The sequence below is a fragment of the Ursus maritimus genome, unplaced genomic scaffold (assembly GCF_017311325.1).
Source record: "Ursus maritimus isolate PB19 unplaced genomic scaffold, ASM1731132v1 scaffold_18, whole genome shotgun sequence".
Classification (NCBI taxonomy): Eukaryota; Metazoa; Chordata; class Mammalia; order Carnivora; family Ursidae; genus Ursus; species Ursus maritimus.
The window spans coordinates 16,829,633-16,844,952 of NW_024424230.1; the positions used below are offsets into that span (position 1 = coordinate 16,829,633).

The 15,320-nt window shown below is 43.1% G+C and overlaps 1 protein-coding gene across 1 annotated transcript in view; it reads right to left on the bottom strand.

The window, feature by feature from the left end:
* The window catches only part of NEDD4L (NEDD4 like E3 ubiquitin protein ligase), a 329,372-nt gene that overhangs the window by 54,077 nt on the left and 259,975 nt on the right, over positions 1-15,320 (bottom strand). Inside the window, exons 7-12 of the mRNA XM_040632477.1 lie at positions 14,554-14,615; positions 14,281-14,383; positions 12,434-12,600; positions 6,536-6,668; positions 5,220-5,396; positions 2,913-2,987 (exon numbers count right to left, since the gene is read on the bottom strand). Of these exons, the coding sequence (XP_040488411.1) occupies positions 2,913-2,987; positions 5,220-5,396; positions 6,536-6,668; positions 12,434-12,600; positions 14,281-14,383; positions 14,554-14,615 (717 nt within the window). The remainder of the gene's footprint in view (positions 1-2,912; positions 2,988-5,219; positions 5,397-6,535; positions 6,669-12,433; positions 12,601-14,280; positions 14,384-14,553; positions 14,616-15,320) is intronic.

Below are 15,320 nucleotides of genomic sequence, written 5' to 3' on the forward strand. Positions count from 1 at the left end.
CCAGCACGTGACTTGCACATAAATCACTATAGTTCAATACCTTACACTGGGCTCATTTTTGCTGACTGCCAATTTGAGTTTCCTGTGAGCAATGCTGAGCATTAAAGTCTAACAATATAACTGAATTTATTCCTTTAAGTCCACATCCTGCTGAAAATCAGCAATTGCATGTGTATTTAAAGGTAGTCTCAAAGTAATAAGCAGTTATAAGAAACCTAACAATGGTGACACAATAAGGAAAATTCTTCAAAGAGCTACAGTGGCTCAAAGCATAAACTCTAAGCTAAGCCTGTCTCTAGGGGTCAAGCAAAAACCAGGCAATTAAAGTACCTAGTCCTAGTCAAGTTACCCAAAAACATGAATACTAAAAATTATTTAAAATAATGAATAAGAGTAATGGATACTTGGCTCAGAGAAACTATTTTTTTTTCTAGACCTTTAAAACTTAATTATATTCCCTCCTCTCTCCCCCCAAATTATATGAAGACTTATTCATTCCTGTGAGTACAGACCCTTGGGGCAGAGCAGGGTCACTGGTTCATGCTCATGATACAGAAAATAGAGCACACCAGACAGGAGAGGCGGGCCGTGCACATGACCGGGAATCCACACGTGTAACTGCATGTAGTTCCTGTGGCTTCCCTATTCTCCTCCAAACAATTATTTTACTCAAGCGTTCTAACAAATAAGAAAAGCCGATCAGGACTACAAACACTAAAGGTCGAAATATATTCTAGTATGTGTGTTGCCGAAGCAAGTGTAGCAGGAATATATTTTTTTTTTTTTTTTTTTTTTTTTAAGTGGGCTCCAACGCCCAGTGTGGAGCCCAATGCAGGGCTGAAAGTCACGACCCGGAGATCAAGACCTCTGCAGAGATCAAGAGTTGGATGCCTGACTGACTGAGCCACCCAGGTACCCCAGAAATATATTTTAAATGGTCAAATTAAATGCTCTTTATCGAAGTTTGACAGTATTCCTAATAAAACTACATGGGATGAAAAATTGCTGTTTTACCCACTACCTTTGAACAATGTGAGAGGTTTTCAGTAAGAACCATGTACAGCTCTGTAGCACGAAGAAGCTGATCTTATCCAAAAAAGAAAAAAAAGCTCATCTTATCCAAAAAAGGAAAAAGGGTATAGTCACCATTATGCAGAATGTTAAAACCAACCCACAGTTTTGCCATTAATGTCTGATCAAGGGTATCATTACCGTTGGCTCCTCACCACCTGTGACAGTTGATGACCGCGCTCTCCTAGCTGGGGCACTGGGCTGCTGAATGACAATGTACATCAGTGAAATGTACTTGGGGCGACCACCCACCGCTTACTGAATCAGGAATCACTGATGTGGCAGCCAGGAAGGTAGGTGCGATTAATCAGAATCCCTGCAATCCACCCTGTCCAAATAAAGCTGAGCAACCCCTCACTGATGACCAGAAGAAAAACTGGGACACCATCACCCTCCCACCCCGGGAAGGCTCAGGCTGTAGCCCTGATTCCGGGAAACAATGAACTGCACCCTCAGGAATGTGAGAGGTCTCATTCGAAACAACCGCTCTGGTTTGATCCCCACTGTGAAATAATTAAGCAGATTCTTAAATCTGCCTAACTCCTAATTTGGGTAAGAGGCCACCAGTGATCAGTTGAGTTGACAGCTTTATGGAGTATAGGGAAAGAGGGAGGAATCAACAGTGTTCAGGAGAGGGAGCTCTTTGGTAGATAAAATTGACACTGATTTTGAAAAGGAGGGAAAGTGCCATTAATTCATCAAGGAAAATCACAGAATCATCAGGTTGAGGGGGATCCCCTCCCCAGGCTACCACAGATGATTACTCTGGTTTTTGGGGAGGCCTGTACTAAAACCATCCCAGAAAGGATGCTCTTGTCAAGCTTCTGATCAACCAATCCATTCTATGGGCGCCATAACTGAACCTGCCATGTTGATTACTCAGCTAGCCAGCATATTCTCGAATTCATCCTGTCACCATAAAAGACTAAAACACAGGCAACAATATGCTTTGCAGTAAAAATGTACATGACAGGGAAGATACCATGATTGCAAAAACTCTAAGTACAATCCTTTTTTCCTTTAACTTCATACATGATAGTGTTATTAGTGCCCCCCAAATGATCAAGGATTTGTACTAAAAAAAACCAAAAAACAAAAAAACTGGTCAAGGTTAAACAAGTTGAACACACTAAAACCACAAAATATTTTCTCTTCCAAAAGAAGAAATAAATTTACCAAAAAATTTTTACTGCATACACCAATCCTCTCCCAAGGCAGTCCCGGTCTGCCTTCCAATTTGAATAATCGTTCTTATTTTTGTCCTATATCATCAAACACTCCTTACTCTCCCATATTCGCTGCTAGTTAGGAACATCGTGGGAAGGTGGGAACAAATTACAGCCAATTCTTGAGTCAGCAGAGCTGCCTTTACAGAGAAGGGACAGGCGCTTTGTGGGTTAAGAGTTTAGGCCATTAGTGATGGGAAAAAACCGCTCCCTGCAAACCCAGAAGAGTTCTTCCTGTTCGAAGGGATTCAATATGTTCTTAAGATACAGCTCACTGGAGCACAGCATTAGTGACCAAATGAAGTTTAAAAACAGAAAAGAATTATTAAAGCATGCTTTGAGTTTAGCAGTTTTAAGTCAGGTAAGCACATCAGAATTTGGTATTAATTTAGGTGGAAAAGCAAAGCAATGAAGTTTTTAGCATTTCAGAGACTTCGTGGCAATAACTCTTGGTATTGGAAATCCACTCTCCTTGGGCAATTTGCTAGGAAAGCCTAAGGTCTCATTTAGACAGAGAATGGATTTGCACAGGAAAAACTCTTCCTCCGTAGCCCAAGACGATTTCAAATACAAGCGGCATGAGCCAGCTGGCGGCCGGCAAGGGGCGTGGGTTACCGGTGGTAGGTGAGCCTGCTCGGCGACTGCGTCGGTGACACTGCAGGACCGCAACCTCGAGGACGGCTCTCTTTGCTGAAGGGATGAAAGGACATGACCCATCATGAATACACAGGAACAGAAGCAAGGTTCACCGGTTTAAAAAATGTCCCTCAAGCCTAGGGAGTGCTCTTTGGTATTAGAAGTTAATTAAAGAAGACACCAGCTTTTCTGAGCCAGGGCACTAATCCTTCAAGTAGTCGAATAATCGTACATTTTCAAGCGTTTCAGGCAGACTGGAATTCTGATTGGGCCTTAGTAAGACGTAACAGCAAAAACAGGAGGCAGAGACCAAAACAAGAAGGGGACTCGAGAGGCCAGTGGAACGTTCTAGTGCTGCTCTAAAAATGGAAACAGGAAGCTAGCAGTCTTGTATTTTGCTTTGGGAAGCACCTGTGGGGTAAGTTCCAGTGTGATGGGAATAAAGGAAAAAATACTGATATATGCTTATCAGACATTTGTTGCACATTACTACTGACAAAGGGTCATCTGGAGTCTAAGTCCAGAGAACTCAAATACAGTCCTGCGCTGCTACTTCGAAGGGTCAGGCAGTGACGTTAAGATAAAACATCGAGTGTGTGACATATGATGTTCCTCCGACTTATCTGTATTAACTTATATTGTTAGAAGAAAAAAAGCCTCACAGATCCAATCAGAGAACAGCACACAAAGGCCAAGTGTCTAATCAGCAACTGGTTCACCGGTGGGATAAGTATGTGCATAGAACTCACTCATTTTTAATATTTTGCAACAATAAGTAAAATGGGGTAAGGTCAAAGAAAGACAGTGACGGGGGCCTATTCGTGTCCTTCCACAACGGTCAGCAAGGAGGACTCCTTCTTTGGTCAAAGTTCACACTATCGTCCTTGAATACGGAGTGACCCTGAGAAGCAAAACTGAAGAGGAGTCCCGTGTTCTTCTTTTTCCAAGACATTCTTCCTTAATAGTTGAATCAGACTCAACACAACCTTAAAATAATACTGCCTCTTGTACTTGGATCTTAAAGGTATTTTATGCACCTGGAATGATTAAATGCACGTGGGTCCCCATAACTAGAATATATATGGAAATAACTGGAAATGCTAACTTGATACTAATGCTGATGAAAATTATGATTTTTTACTTGGTAGACTAGGGGCGGACACCTGCTATGTGCACTACTTATTACCTTTCAGAGGTTTTAAATACATGGCTTCATTGCTTATGTCATTTCCATAGCAACGGTTTTTACCAATTCAAATATCCCACATATAATTTTTCCCCTGCCCTTTTAGTATTAAATTTTTATCTCGGTGGTATTTCTCTTCCTGAAAAACATTTATAGAATTCTAATATAAAGCCACATGAAATGAGTAATCACCACAACTCATACAATATAGGCCAATGATGTCTTTAAATAAAAACACTGTAACTGAAGGAGTAACAATTTTGTGAACACTTACTTGTGGGTTTGATACAGTTGTAATAATGACTATTTTTCTAGGATGCCATTTTCAGTGGAGTGACTACTATCATTTACTACAACACACCTTTTAAGTTTAATTTCTTAAGAAACATTCAGACTCCATTTGTTCTCAACTTTACACACATGCAGGTATTTTTCTATGGACTTTCCTGCAGGGTTTTCTGTTGTCAGACATGGAGGTCTTCATGCTGGTTTTGCTGCTTCTCACTGGGGCTCAGCCCTACCCGAAGTTTCTAGAAAGAGGTTCCCTGATGGTTGAGAACCCAAGTGCAAATGTTACCCTGTAGTCTATACCACAACTTCATAACCTTTCTTAAGGATTTGTTCTCTGGGACTTAGGTGAGGTCTTTTGTCTCCCATTCTAACTTTGTCTTAGATGGGTCCCTTTAACATCATGCCTTCATCTGTGACATTAGAACGATAAAGGGTGCAGTAGGGTACAAATTAAGAGGACTCATTAAGAGGCCTAATGTCTCTTAGGTCCCAGTGTGAAACACCATCTTTGTGATGAAAGTACTATTCATGAGCCTTTGGCTGGGAAAAGAAATTCAGGGTTAAAGCTGGTAATAAGAGAAGTCATGGACTCTTATTTTCTTGAGTTCTTTACAAATCAAGAAAGATTCTCACCTGCTTGGACTATTTTTGGTATTGTCCTCTTAGGAAAGGAAGCACTTTGGAAAATGTCAGAGTTCTCTGGGAGCTGGAAGAATCTTGGTCATTAGTTGCACACAAGATTCTCTTACAGCAATGAGAAATGGTAAAATATTTGCTTAACTTCTCATTCAAACAGGACCATTACTTACAATCAAAGAACCAAACTGCTCCCCATTGGAGTCTGGAGTGATCTGAAGCCTTCTGCTCAGTTCCTCAGACAGCTCCTGAGGGCTGGTCCGAGACACTGGAGATGATGGCGGTGGGGGCAGTGACAGATTGAGGGAGTCTCCAGTGATGTTCACTTCTTCGGAAATGGTCTCCCAAGGCTATCAAGGAACAAAAGACACTGGGGTAAATGGCAGGAATGAGGGATCCTCTTGTCACCTTGCCAACGACGATAACCATTATAATAACTATAATTAACATTTACTGAGCACTCGGGAGGCACACAATCTTCTCCAGAACCATGAGAAGATGCGACTACTACCCTAATTGACAGATGAGGAAACCAAGGCACAGAGAGTAACTTGCCAGAGAGAACAAAGCTAGGAAGTAGCAGGGCCAGGAACTGATCCAAGGAAGCCTGGTTCTCGGGGCTGCGCTCTTAACCACTCCATAACACCATCTCCCTGAGCAGTGACCCACTTCTAGCATGAGTGACGACATGCATGGGTGAAAAATGTTCTCAGGAATGCATTCATGTTTTTCACGGATTTTCTTCAACTACTAAGGAGTCACAATGAAAACAGCAGAGCTGCTATAAGCTGTAATTAAACAGTGCTATTAAGTAACTTTTTGTGAATTTATTATCACTAATTTTGCTTTTCCAATTTTGAGCACTGGCACGTTTTGTCAATGATCTTCTTCCTGACACACGGTCTGAAAAGAATGGATTTCTAGTAAGTAAACAGAGTTGTTAAGGCTGTACGGAAGTTATGGTTATTGCTAATTTGTGGCTCACTTCTTAATTTTTCCTCCAGTAATTTACCATAAACATTTAAGGGGGAAAAAAAATAAACGTTTCTAAATTCACCCAGATTTCTGTTTTCTTGGTAATAAATCTCTTTCACGATGTCAACACCCCTCAGTAAAAGCATGTGGTACCCACACAAGTGACAGGACTCATTCAGCTGCTGAACAGGACAATCACATTCAGTAAGATACGGTCAGACTCGGGGGAAAAGTAAATTGTAAAGTGAGAATATCTTAAGAGGTCCACGACTAGAGACAACATCATTCCCTTTTGTAATGAACAGACACGTGTATTAATCAAACATGACTTTGATAAGCGCTTCCCAAATTAATCGATATCCCGATGGTCATCAATGAGCTGGAAGACCGCGATCATTAGTTTTTAGACCGCATTTACCCGGAGAAAAAAACGAGGACACAGAATCAAGCTGGGGCACACGGAGGGGAGGAAGGGACGGAGCTGCAGCGCGGAGGCCGCATGGGGACAGCTTACCTCTGGGCCGTCTCCGCCCTCGCTGGGCTCAGGCTCCAGGTCCTCGCTGATGTGCCTGCGCGAGCGGAAGCGCCGGTGCGCCGCCTCCTGGTTGATCTGCCTGATGTTGCTGTCCGACTCGGAGGACACGTCCCTGGGAGCACAGGGCAAGGGAGACAGGAGAGCCCATATTGATCCCTGGCACTTGGGCAACAGTCCAACGCTCACCAAGGGCCTTGCGCCCGCTGACGAGTCAGCGTTGTCCTGCTCAACGCTGACAACCAGCTGGCCGTTAGGTGGGAGAATTCTCCCTACGGAGCTTGGCTACAGCTGTAGCTTCATTTCAACCCAACAGATACAGGGTTCACAGGCATCAGTAATCATGTCTTTGGGTATTTTTCAGGTAGAGACTGTGAAAAGTACTTCAGTATTTAAGAAATCACAGCCCTGGGGCGCCTGGGTGGCTCAGTCGGTTAAGCATCTGCCTTCAGCTCAGGGTCCTGGGATCCAGCCCCGAGTCAGGCTTCCTGCTCAGCGGGAGCCTGCTTCTTTCTCTCCCTCTGCCCGTCCCCACTGCTCATTCTCTCTCTCTCAAATAAATTAAATCTTAAAAAAAAAAGAAATCACAGCCCTCCATCCGTTTGCTCTAGTGATAAGGCAGGTTTCTCAAAGGACAGGTGACAGGTCTCAGACTTGGGGCCAGTCAGTTGTGACCCTTCCAGGACACTAGCAATGACAGGCAGCAACTTTTGGTCACTAACAATGGGCCAAAGAGCAGAAATAGCACAAACTCAAGCTGGGTCTGAGGAAGTGCTCCTGACCCAACATGGATGTTTTCTGGTTGCTGTGGATCTCATTTTGACAAAATCTCTGAATTAGGACACTGTATTTCTTCCTATTAAACCACTTTTTTAAAATTTGCACAAACATCAGGTGATAACTTCCCAAATCAAGTGGGATTTGAAGAACACTGTAACTTTATGCTTTTTTTTTTGGTCATATACATCTCTTAATTCAGGATCTGAAAGCATCAATTCAATCTTGAAAACTTTTGCAGTAAATTACAGGCAGTCAGACTTTGGGAGAAATACTACCTGCTGGCTTTTAGAGTAGAAGGTCAAACGTCAAAATTTTGGAGAAAACTCAGACTCTTTCAATAAGACACCCTATTCAGTTAACAAAAATGACGTTGCAAGTTAACCTTTCAAAATATTTGAAAACATTATTTCAAACTAATTGGAGTAGAGTATTAATCAAGGGCCCTCCTTATAGATTCTTCCTACAACACAGGTTTTAAAATATTTGAATATACTCTTAGACCAACTTATACTATATCCCAATAAAAAGCCTGCTGGGCCCCTGTAATAGTGAACAGTTTCAGACTAATACCACTGTATGCAAATAAAGAGGTGACTCTTGGGGCGCCTGCGTGGCTTAGTCAGTAAAGCATCTGCCTTCGGCTCGGGTCACGATCCCAGCGTCCTGGGATCGAGCCCCGCATCAGGCTCCCTGCTCAGTGGGGAGCCTGCTTCTTCCTCTCCCACTCCCCCTGCTTGTGTTCCCTCTCTCGCTGCCTCTCTGTCAAATAAATAAAATCTTTTTTTTTTTTAAAGATTTTATTTTGCTTATTTGACAGAGAGAGAGAGACAGCCAGCGAGAGAGGGGACACAAGCAGGGGGAGTGGGAGAAGAAGAAGCAGGCTCCCAGCAGAGGAGCCTGATGGGGGGCTCGATCCCAGGACGCTGGGATCACGCACTGAGCCGAAGGCAGAGGCTTAACGACTGAGCCACCCAGGTGCCCCATAAATAAAATCTTTTTAAAAAAAAAAATTATGCAAATCTTCCTTATTCTACAGGCTCATATAATTAGTAATCGGTGTGAACCAGAAACAACTAAAAAGCATAGAGAAGATACCTCTGATTTTGAAATTCCAACTCTGGGTTTTTACCATCTTTAGTGATAAAGTGAAAATGTTCACACAAAGGAGGCCTTTTGCATGTCATTAAGCAATTGAATGAGAGGGTTGTTGAAAGTGGAAATTTAAAAGAGTCACTAATGGGAAGATGAACATTTAAAAATATTTCTGAGCTGACAGATTAAAACAGAAAATGATTTTATTGGTGGCAAGAAAATATTTTAGGAAACAATTATTTCATTTTTCTTCAGTCATTAATTTCATATATATATTCTTCACTTGACTTCCATGGGAAATATACAAGTGGATAGAGGCATGATAAACCATAAGTTTATCAAGTTCACCGCCAATTAAGATCAGTATGAGATCACTCCCATTCACATACTTTAGCTACTGCAATGACGAGGGGAGTTACTGAGATAGGATTACATTGTTGCTATGACAGAAGAAGTACAAAGTATTCTAGAAAGAGAGGTAATGGAATTAAGTGAGTCTCACAAGTTCATCTTCATTTATAACCTTAATTTCATTCCTTCGCCAGATTTTTTAAAATTGTATTTTTTAAAGACTTTTGTTTTTAGAGAGAGAGAAAATAAGTGGGAGGGGCAGAGGGAGAGAGAATCTCAAGCACATTCCACGCCAGGTGCGAAGCCCGACACAGGACTCGATCCCAAGGACCCCGAGATCACAACCCAACCCAAAACCAAGAGTCGGGTGCTCAACCGACTGTGCCACCCAGGTGCTCCACCGACTGTGCCACCCAGGTGCTCCTAAAATTGTGTTTTTTACAGTAAAAAACTTACCGTTGACATTTAAAACAGGGTCAAGGAGAATTCTAAAATTAGGGGTGTTTTAAATGCTACCCTGACTTGAGAGAGCTGGGAGCACTCTGGGCAGCCTTCCATTCTGGAATTCTATACCATGTGCCTGTAATCACTTTCAGAAGTGATTCACTTGTGCTCATTCATTCAGTTAGGAGGCATTTTGCTGAGCTCCTACTTTGGGCCAGGCGCTTACGGGGTAGATCTGCGAATAAGACAACACAGTCCAGGCTCCAACAGGCAACCGGAGTATTACGTTGCTTCACGATAGGAGAGAGGAAGCACCCGCCTTCCCGTGGAACCTGAAGAGAAGTACAGCTCCCCCAGGGGAAGGTGGAGGAGGCTGACATTTAAGGCAGCCAGAAGAAAGGGCACCTTCTGGTTCTGTTCCCGTCCTTGGGCGGGGGGGGGGGGGGGGGGGGGCATTATTGCATCCACAGGGCCGAGAAGAGAGTAATCAGAAAGCAGCTGGGTACGGGCTGGCCACTCGATGCCCTGTGGGTTTATGAGTGTGGCTGGGGAATCTGGCAAGAGACGGGGTGGAGAAGGAGCCTGAAGAACAGCCCGAGGGCAACGAGCTGTCACTGAAGATTTTTCAGGGGGCTGAAGTATGGAGCACAGGCGTAGTGAACTAGGGAAGACAGGAGTCACTGGGACAGTCTTAATTCTTTGCTTTAGCATATGGTTATCACGGTCTCATTTCCTCAGACAGAGCGAGCCTTTTAATCAAGACACTTCTTGGGGCACCTGGGTGGCTCAGCCAGTTAAGCGTGGGCCTTCAGCTCAGGTCATGATCCCAGGGTCCTGGGAAAGAGCCCTCTGTTGGGCTCCCTGCTCAGGGTGGAGCCTGCTTCTCCCTCTCCCTCTGCTCTTCCCTGCCTTGCTCATGCTCTCGCTCTCATTCTCAAATAAATAAATCTTTTTAAAAAAATAATAAAATTAAAAAAATAAAGACACCTCTTAATACCAATTTCCCCCCAAAGAGTACAGCAATATTCTATAAACACTGAATTATGGAAATAATTTTTTTAAAATTAGAACAATACTTTAAAATAATTCCGGAAGGCTTGAGCGCTTCTGGCCACACCAAGTAAAGGTAAGGAGAAAGCACCTCAAATTCTCGAAACAGTTCAGATGGGACGAAGACGTTACTGGGGAAACTAACTCTTCACGTCTAACTTTTCTCTTGCTTTCTAGAAGCCAGGCCCGTTGCAGAGGAGGCACTCCCCGGGCCCCACCTGAGCTCTGCTGACGTCCTTCCTGGCTCACCCTCTTTAGCAGAGCTGCCTCACAAGTGGACAGCCACGCCACTGACCACTCCCTGAACTAGCCGTGAACCTGAACTTGGATTAAGAGCCGCATTTTTCCCATGCTGCTCTGGACAACTGATGAGCCAGCATGGTACAGATGATCTCTGTTGTTTTGGTTTAGTTCTTTGGGACACTGCCACCAAGGTGGTGTGTTTACCAAAACATATGAAGTCTTTCCTCAGGAATTTCCTCATTAGAGTTCCACAACTCTGGGAAGTTGGGAGGTAGAGAAAGCAAGGATTTCCACTTATCCCAAAATAACAGACTTCAGTCTGCAGGATAATAATGAAGGTGTTTTATCCATATCCGCACGGCCATTCGTATTTCTTTGTGAGCTGCTAGTGGTCACTTTTCTGCAGAGGTCATAGGACGCTCTGGTCCCCACAAAGTGCCAGGTGTTCAGTGAGGTTTAGCAAAGGAAGCTCATGGTGCTTACTTAGGGTATGGCCACCGAGACTGGTGATTCAAGACTCCCGATCACTACGTGTAACCAAGCTGAAGTGGGGAGGGAGATCCAGTTTTCTGTTTGTTTTTTTAATTACAAATAGCTAGAGCAGTCAAATGGCTTAAAATAGTTTCACAATAGCTATGGTCATTCATCAAAGGGAATTGGTAAAAAATAAAATAAAAATAAAAATTAGACCATTTCCATTTATATTTCTATGGGGGAAAAATCGCAATGAAGAAGAGCTCACTGTCGCCTGGATGTCTGGGTATTTACACTGTCCTGTGAATAACGAGCTGGGTCTACAGCTGACCAAGCACAGCCGATACTCACAGGAACCCACTTGGGAGGTTAGGAAGGACTGGATTCATTGGTGTGGGTTTGGCAAGCTTTCTAACTCAAAACCTGGACTGGACTTCTTGGCTACCTTCTCCACCCACGGTCATAAGCAAAATCTCTCTGGAACGTCTAAAGATAGAAGGCTTACTGACAACGCCATCCATCACACTGCTAATACCACTTGTTTAAAAACTATCATTAGCAAATTTCAGAGTCTGGATTAAAGAGAAAACCACCTCACTTAATATACTTGCTTTTATTACATATTGAAAACTATATAACTCATTGATAATTACCCTCCTTGTCTTGGCTGCTAGGGAGCTCAAATTTTCAAAGATAATTTTTTCCTTTTCCTTCCTTTAATATTCTGTTTTGCCTTTTATTGTATGCTCATAGTTTTAGGTCTTGCTGTATACCATGATTTAAAAGCAAGCTGCTTCAAATTCTTTTTCAATGTAGCTGAGGTTTAACCAGTGTTTATTTTCTACCATCAAATACGAAATTGCTGTGTGAACAAAACAGTAATCAATTCACTGCATCCCTGAGGCTGGTGAGGGATGAGAATAAACAGTAATGACTAATTCTGAGTTTGCAACCCTCCTATGGGTGTCTAGTGAGATCAAGGGGGTGATTTATAAATTTCCCAAAAAGGAAAAAATAAGTTGTGTTTCCAAATCAAATAATTAAAGGGAATAAAAATCCAAAAACTTCAAAGAAAACTGCACAGCCAATCCGCCCGCTGTTTTTTCCATTCTGGGTTAGTCAGGAGAGGAAGAGGGGTACGAGGGAAGTGAGTGCGTTGGCGCCCTTAAGATAAATCTAGGAAAAACAACCTATATTTCACGAGCCTATATAAAAAGACACATAAAATGAACTCGTTCATACTTAAGGAGAACACGAACAAAGGCAAGAGCTGCTTCTTTCGCACACGTGAAATCTTGAACTAAATGGAGAGGAAGGAATGGCGTCGTCCTGCACGACCACACACTTTTTCTGATGCAGGACCGATCTCCCGACTTGCCCCCACGGAGCCACCGTGTCCCACCCTCATGGGTGCAGACGCATCCCCGTCCAGGCAACGGTACTCACATCAAGCTCGGTCGGTGCCACTGAGTGGTCCGGTTGTTGTGGTTGACGTAATAGGTACGACCGAGATTGTCCACCTTCTCTTCCCAGCCCGGGGGCAGCGGAGGGGGAGGGAGCTCCTCCTGGTGCTGAGAGGCCGAGTCGTTCGAGTCCACGACCTCCCAGCCATGCTGGGGAAGAAAACCAAATGAAGATCATTGAGGTGGGCCCTTTGGATGGGAGGAAAAACAATCACGGTGCACTCTGGATCCTTCTTCCCTGTTCCTTGGCATTCTGGCTCTTTCAGTGGCTTCATGCTCCACGTGTGAAGAAATTCCCAAAAAGGGTCAAAAAAAAAAATCAATTCTAGAAGAGTCTCAAGAAAAATTCTGAGCAATGGCCAATTAATTGTGCTGCCTTTGAACGTGGCCGCACTCATCGTACAGAGCAACACAGCTTCAGATACGTACAGTGTGTTGTGTTAAGTCACATTATTCTCTTTCCACACACAGGTTTGTTATTTTGACCTGAAGGCCTCCAGGGCAGTGCAAAGCCACGCCAGGGACATGGGTTGTGTTACCACTTTTGTCTTTTCGACACCTCTGTAAGGTAAAAGGGAGCCGGGGCGATGAGCCATGCCGCATGGGTGTTCTTACAGAGATCACGGCACCAGGGGCCAGGAGGCCCAGGCTCGATCGCTCCCCAGGGAGGATGGCACGCGGGCTGACTCTGGAAGCTGGTAAGGCTCCCACTCTGCATCGAGGACAATCATGAGAGCAGAAGTCCGGAAGCTGCTTTCTGCTTAGGCCCTCCCCACTTGCTGCCCCCCATCAACAGGCTTCACGGTACCAGAGTTACCAGTTACATTTTTGCAACACATATTTTAGGCATTAAGTATTCCCTCCTAACATCCCCTAGTAAAGTCACTGGAAAATTAAAATAATTCACTGGTTAGTGCAGTTGGAAAGCTACAACAGTGTAAAAAATTCCTTGGATTTGAGATAAAAATCTGCCGATGTGCTTATGAAACCTTAACATTCATAAATGTCTACCACCCGCTTCGCCCCTCCCCACAGACAGAAAGTGCACAAGTGAAACACTGCCCGGAAATGGGACCACTTGGCGTGGGGAGGGTTCCGATAACTTGCCCATAACACATAATTCACATATCACATATATACCACAGCTGCAAACAGATGTGCAAATAAGCCCCGGAGGGGCCCTGTTTCATGCACATTTTCAGAACAATACGAAAATTGTGTTACACACCACGGTGCTGTCTGAAGCACGTGCAGGGAAGCTATAGAGGGACCCGTGATGTAGGTATGGGACAAAGCAGTTACAGATGGCAGCTATGCCAAGGAGGGAAGAAAAAATTCCTCTGGACAGTGAGCTCCAAAGTGGCTTTTCTAGAGGAGAGCTTTCCTAATGCATCAACTGTGGGCCAAACACCTAAGAAACTTGGAAACGCTTTTCTAAATCATTTCATCCACTTTGAAGCAATTCCAGGCGCTACGAGGAAATTTACAACGAGCTGAAAGGCCAAAGAAATAAGAGGATGAAATATGGTGAGCAGAATTTCACATAGGGGTGGGGCTGCTCGTGAAATGCAGGCATAGCATTTTATTAAGAAAAGCCTCTTCAATTATCAGTGCTGTAACATAAAATGAAAAGTTTGTCTTTTTTTTTTTTTTTTTTTTAACCAAAGCCAAACATATCAGTCGAGGATCACCGATTCAAAGACCCAGGTAAGTTTTTTCATAGTTAAGCTTTATCCACTTTTATTTCCTTAAATTATAAAGTCTTAAATGAAACATTAGTATGGTCTTGGGCGAGGAAAACAGATCAAAGCCCGCAGCTCTGCAACTTACCTCCATGTCATCCCTCTGCTCACTGTTTTCTTCATCTTGACCTCCATTTTTTGGCATATAGGCCATTTTCAATCGCAAAAATCCCTTAACTCGAGATTTATGACTGTATAATGGAAGAAAATTGGTTATAAAGGATATGACTTGGTTACATCTTTCATATTTATGATGACTTAAAAAAAAAAAAAAAAAAAGATCCAAAAGGAAAAGAACCCAAAGTCTTCCTCAGAGAAAACCAATGACTGAAGCATGAAGGACCTGACACCAAAGCCTCACCTTCTTGGTCTAAGAAGAAAATCCTTAAACGTATAGGGTCGCTCCATGGTCGGATCTTCTGTCTATAGGAAGAAAAAGTAAGTTTCAAAACTCCTGATACTGTTGTATTTTAGATGCACCGAACTGGGTTACAGAGAACACACGTTGCTGCTTTAGAACGTGGGAAGGTGAAAACGGGGTTGGTTCTTCAACCATTCTTTGATGATTAATTATTTTATAGGTCACAAAACTTTTATCTACCCAAGATCCACTAGATGTCACTATCGACACCCATTTTTAGGAGCCAACCCCAGCCTCAAATGACAAAATTACAGTCATCATTGCCAAGTCTAATTTCTAACTACAGGGTGCAGGCCTCAATCTCGTTGCTGATTAATTTCGGAGAACCAGTGGTCACTGGTGCCGTCTCGTCCCTGTTATCCAAGAAACCTAAAAATGGAGTTATCAGAAAATATGCCTGTGAAGGCAATTTTGCTTTATTTTTAACATTAAAGTATCATATCATCAGCCTAAGATAACTGAAAGACTATCCCCTCCACAGAGACCGTTCTAGGTAGCGCCACGGATCAGCCTCTTCCTGGTGTTTATTTCATGAAGCTATGAAACGTAACTGTGATATCTTTAAAGAAATCAGTACTCGAGATCTCATTGTGCAAAATTCACTGGTCAAACCAAGAAGTTGGAAAAATAAATGTTACTGTTTCATTAATTTTTAAATACTATATGTAGCAAAACCTCAAATACCTAGGCTCTAATTAAAATAATGT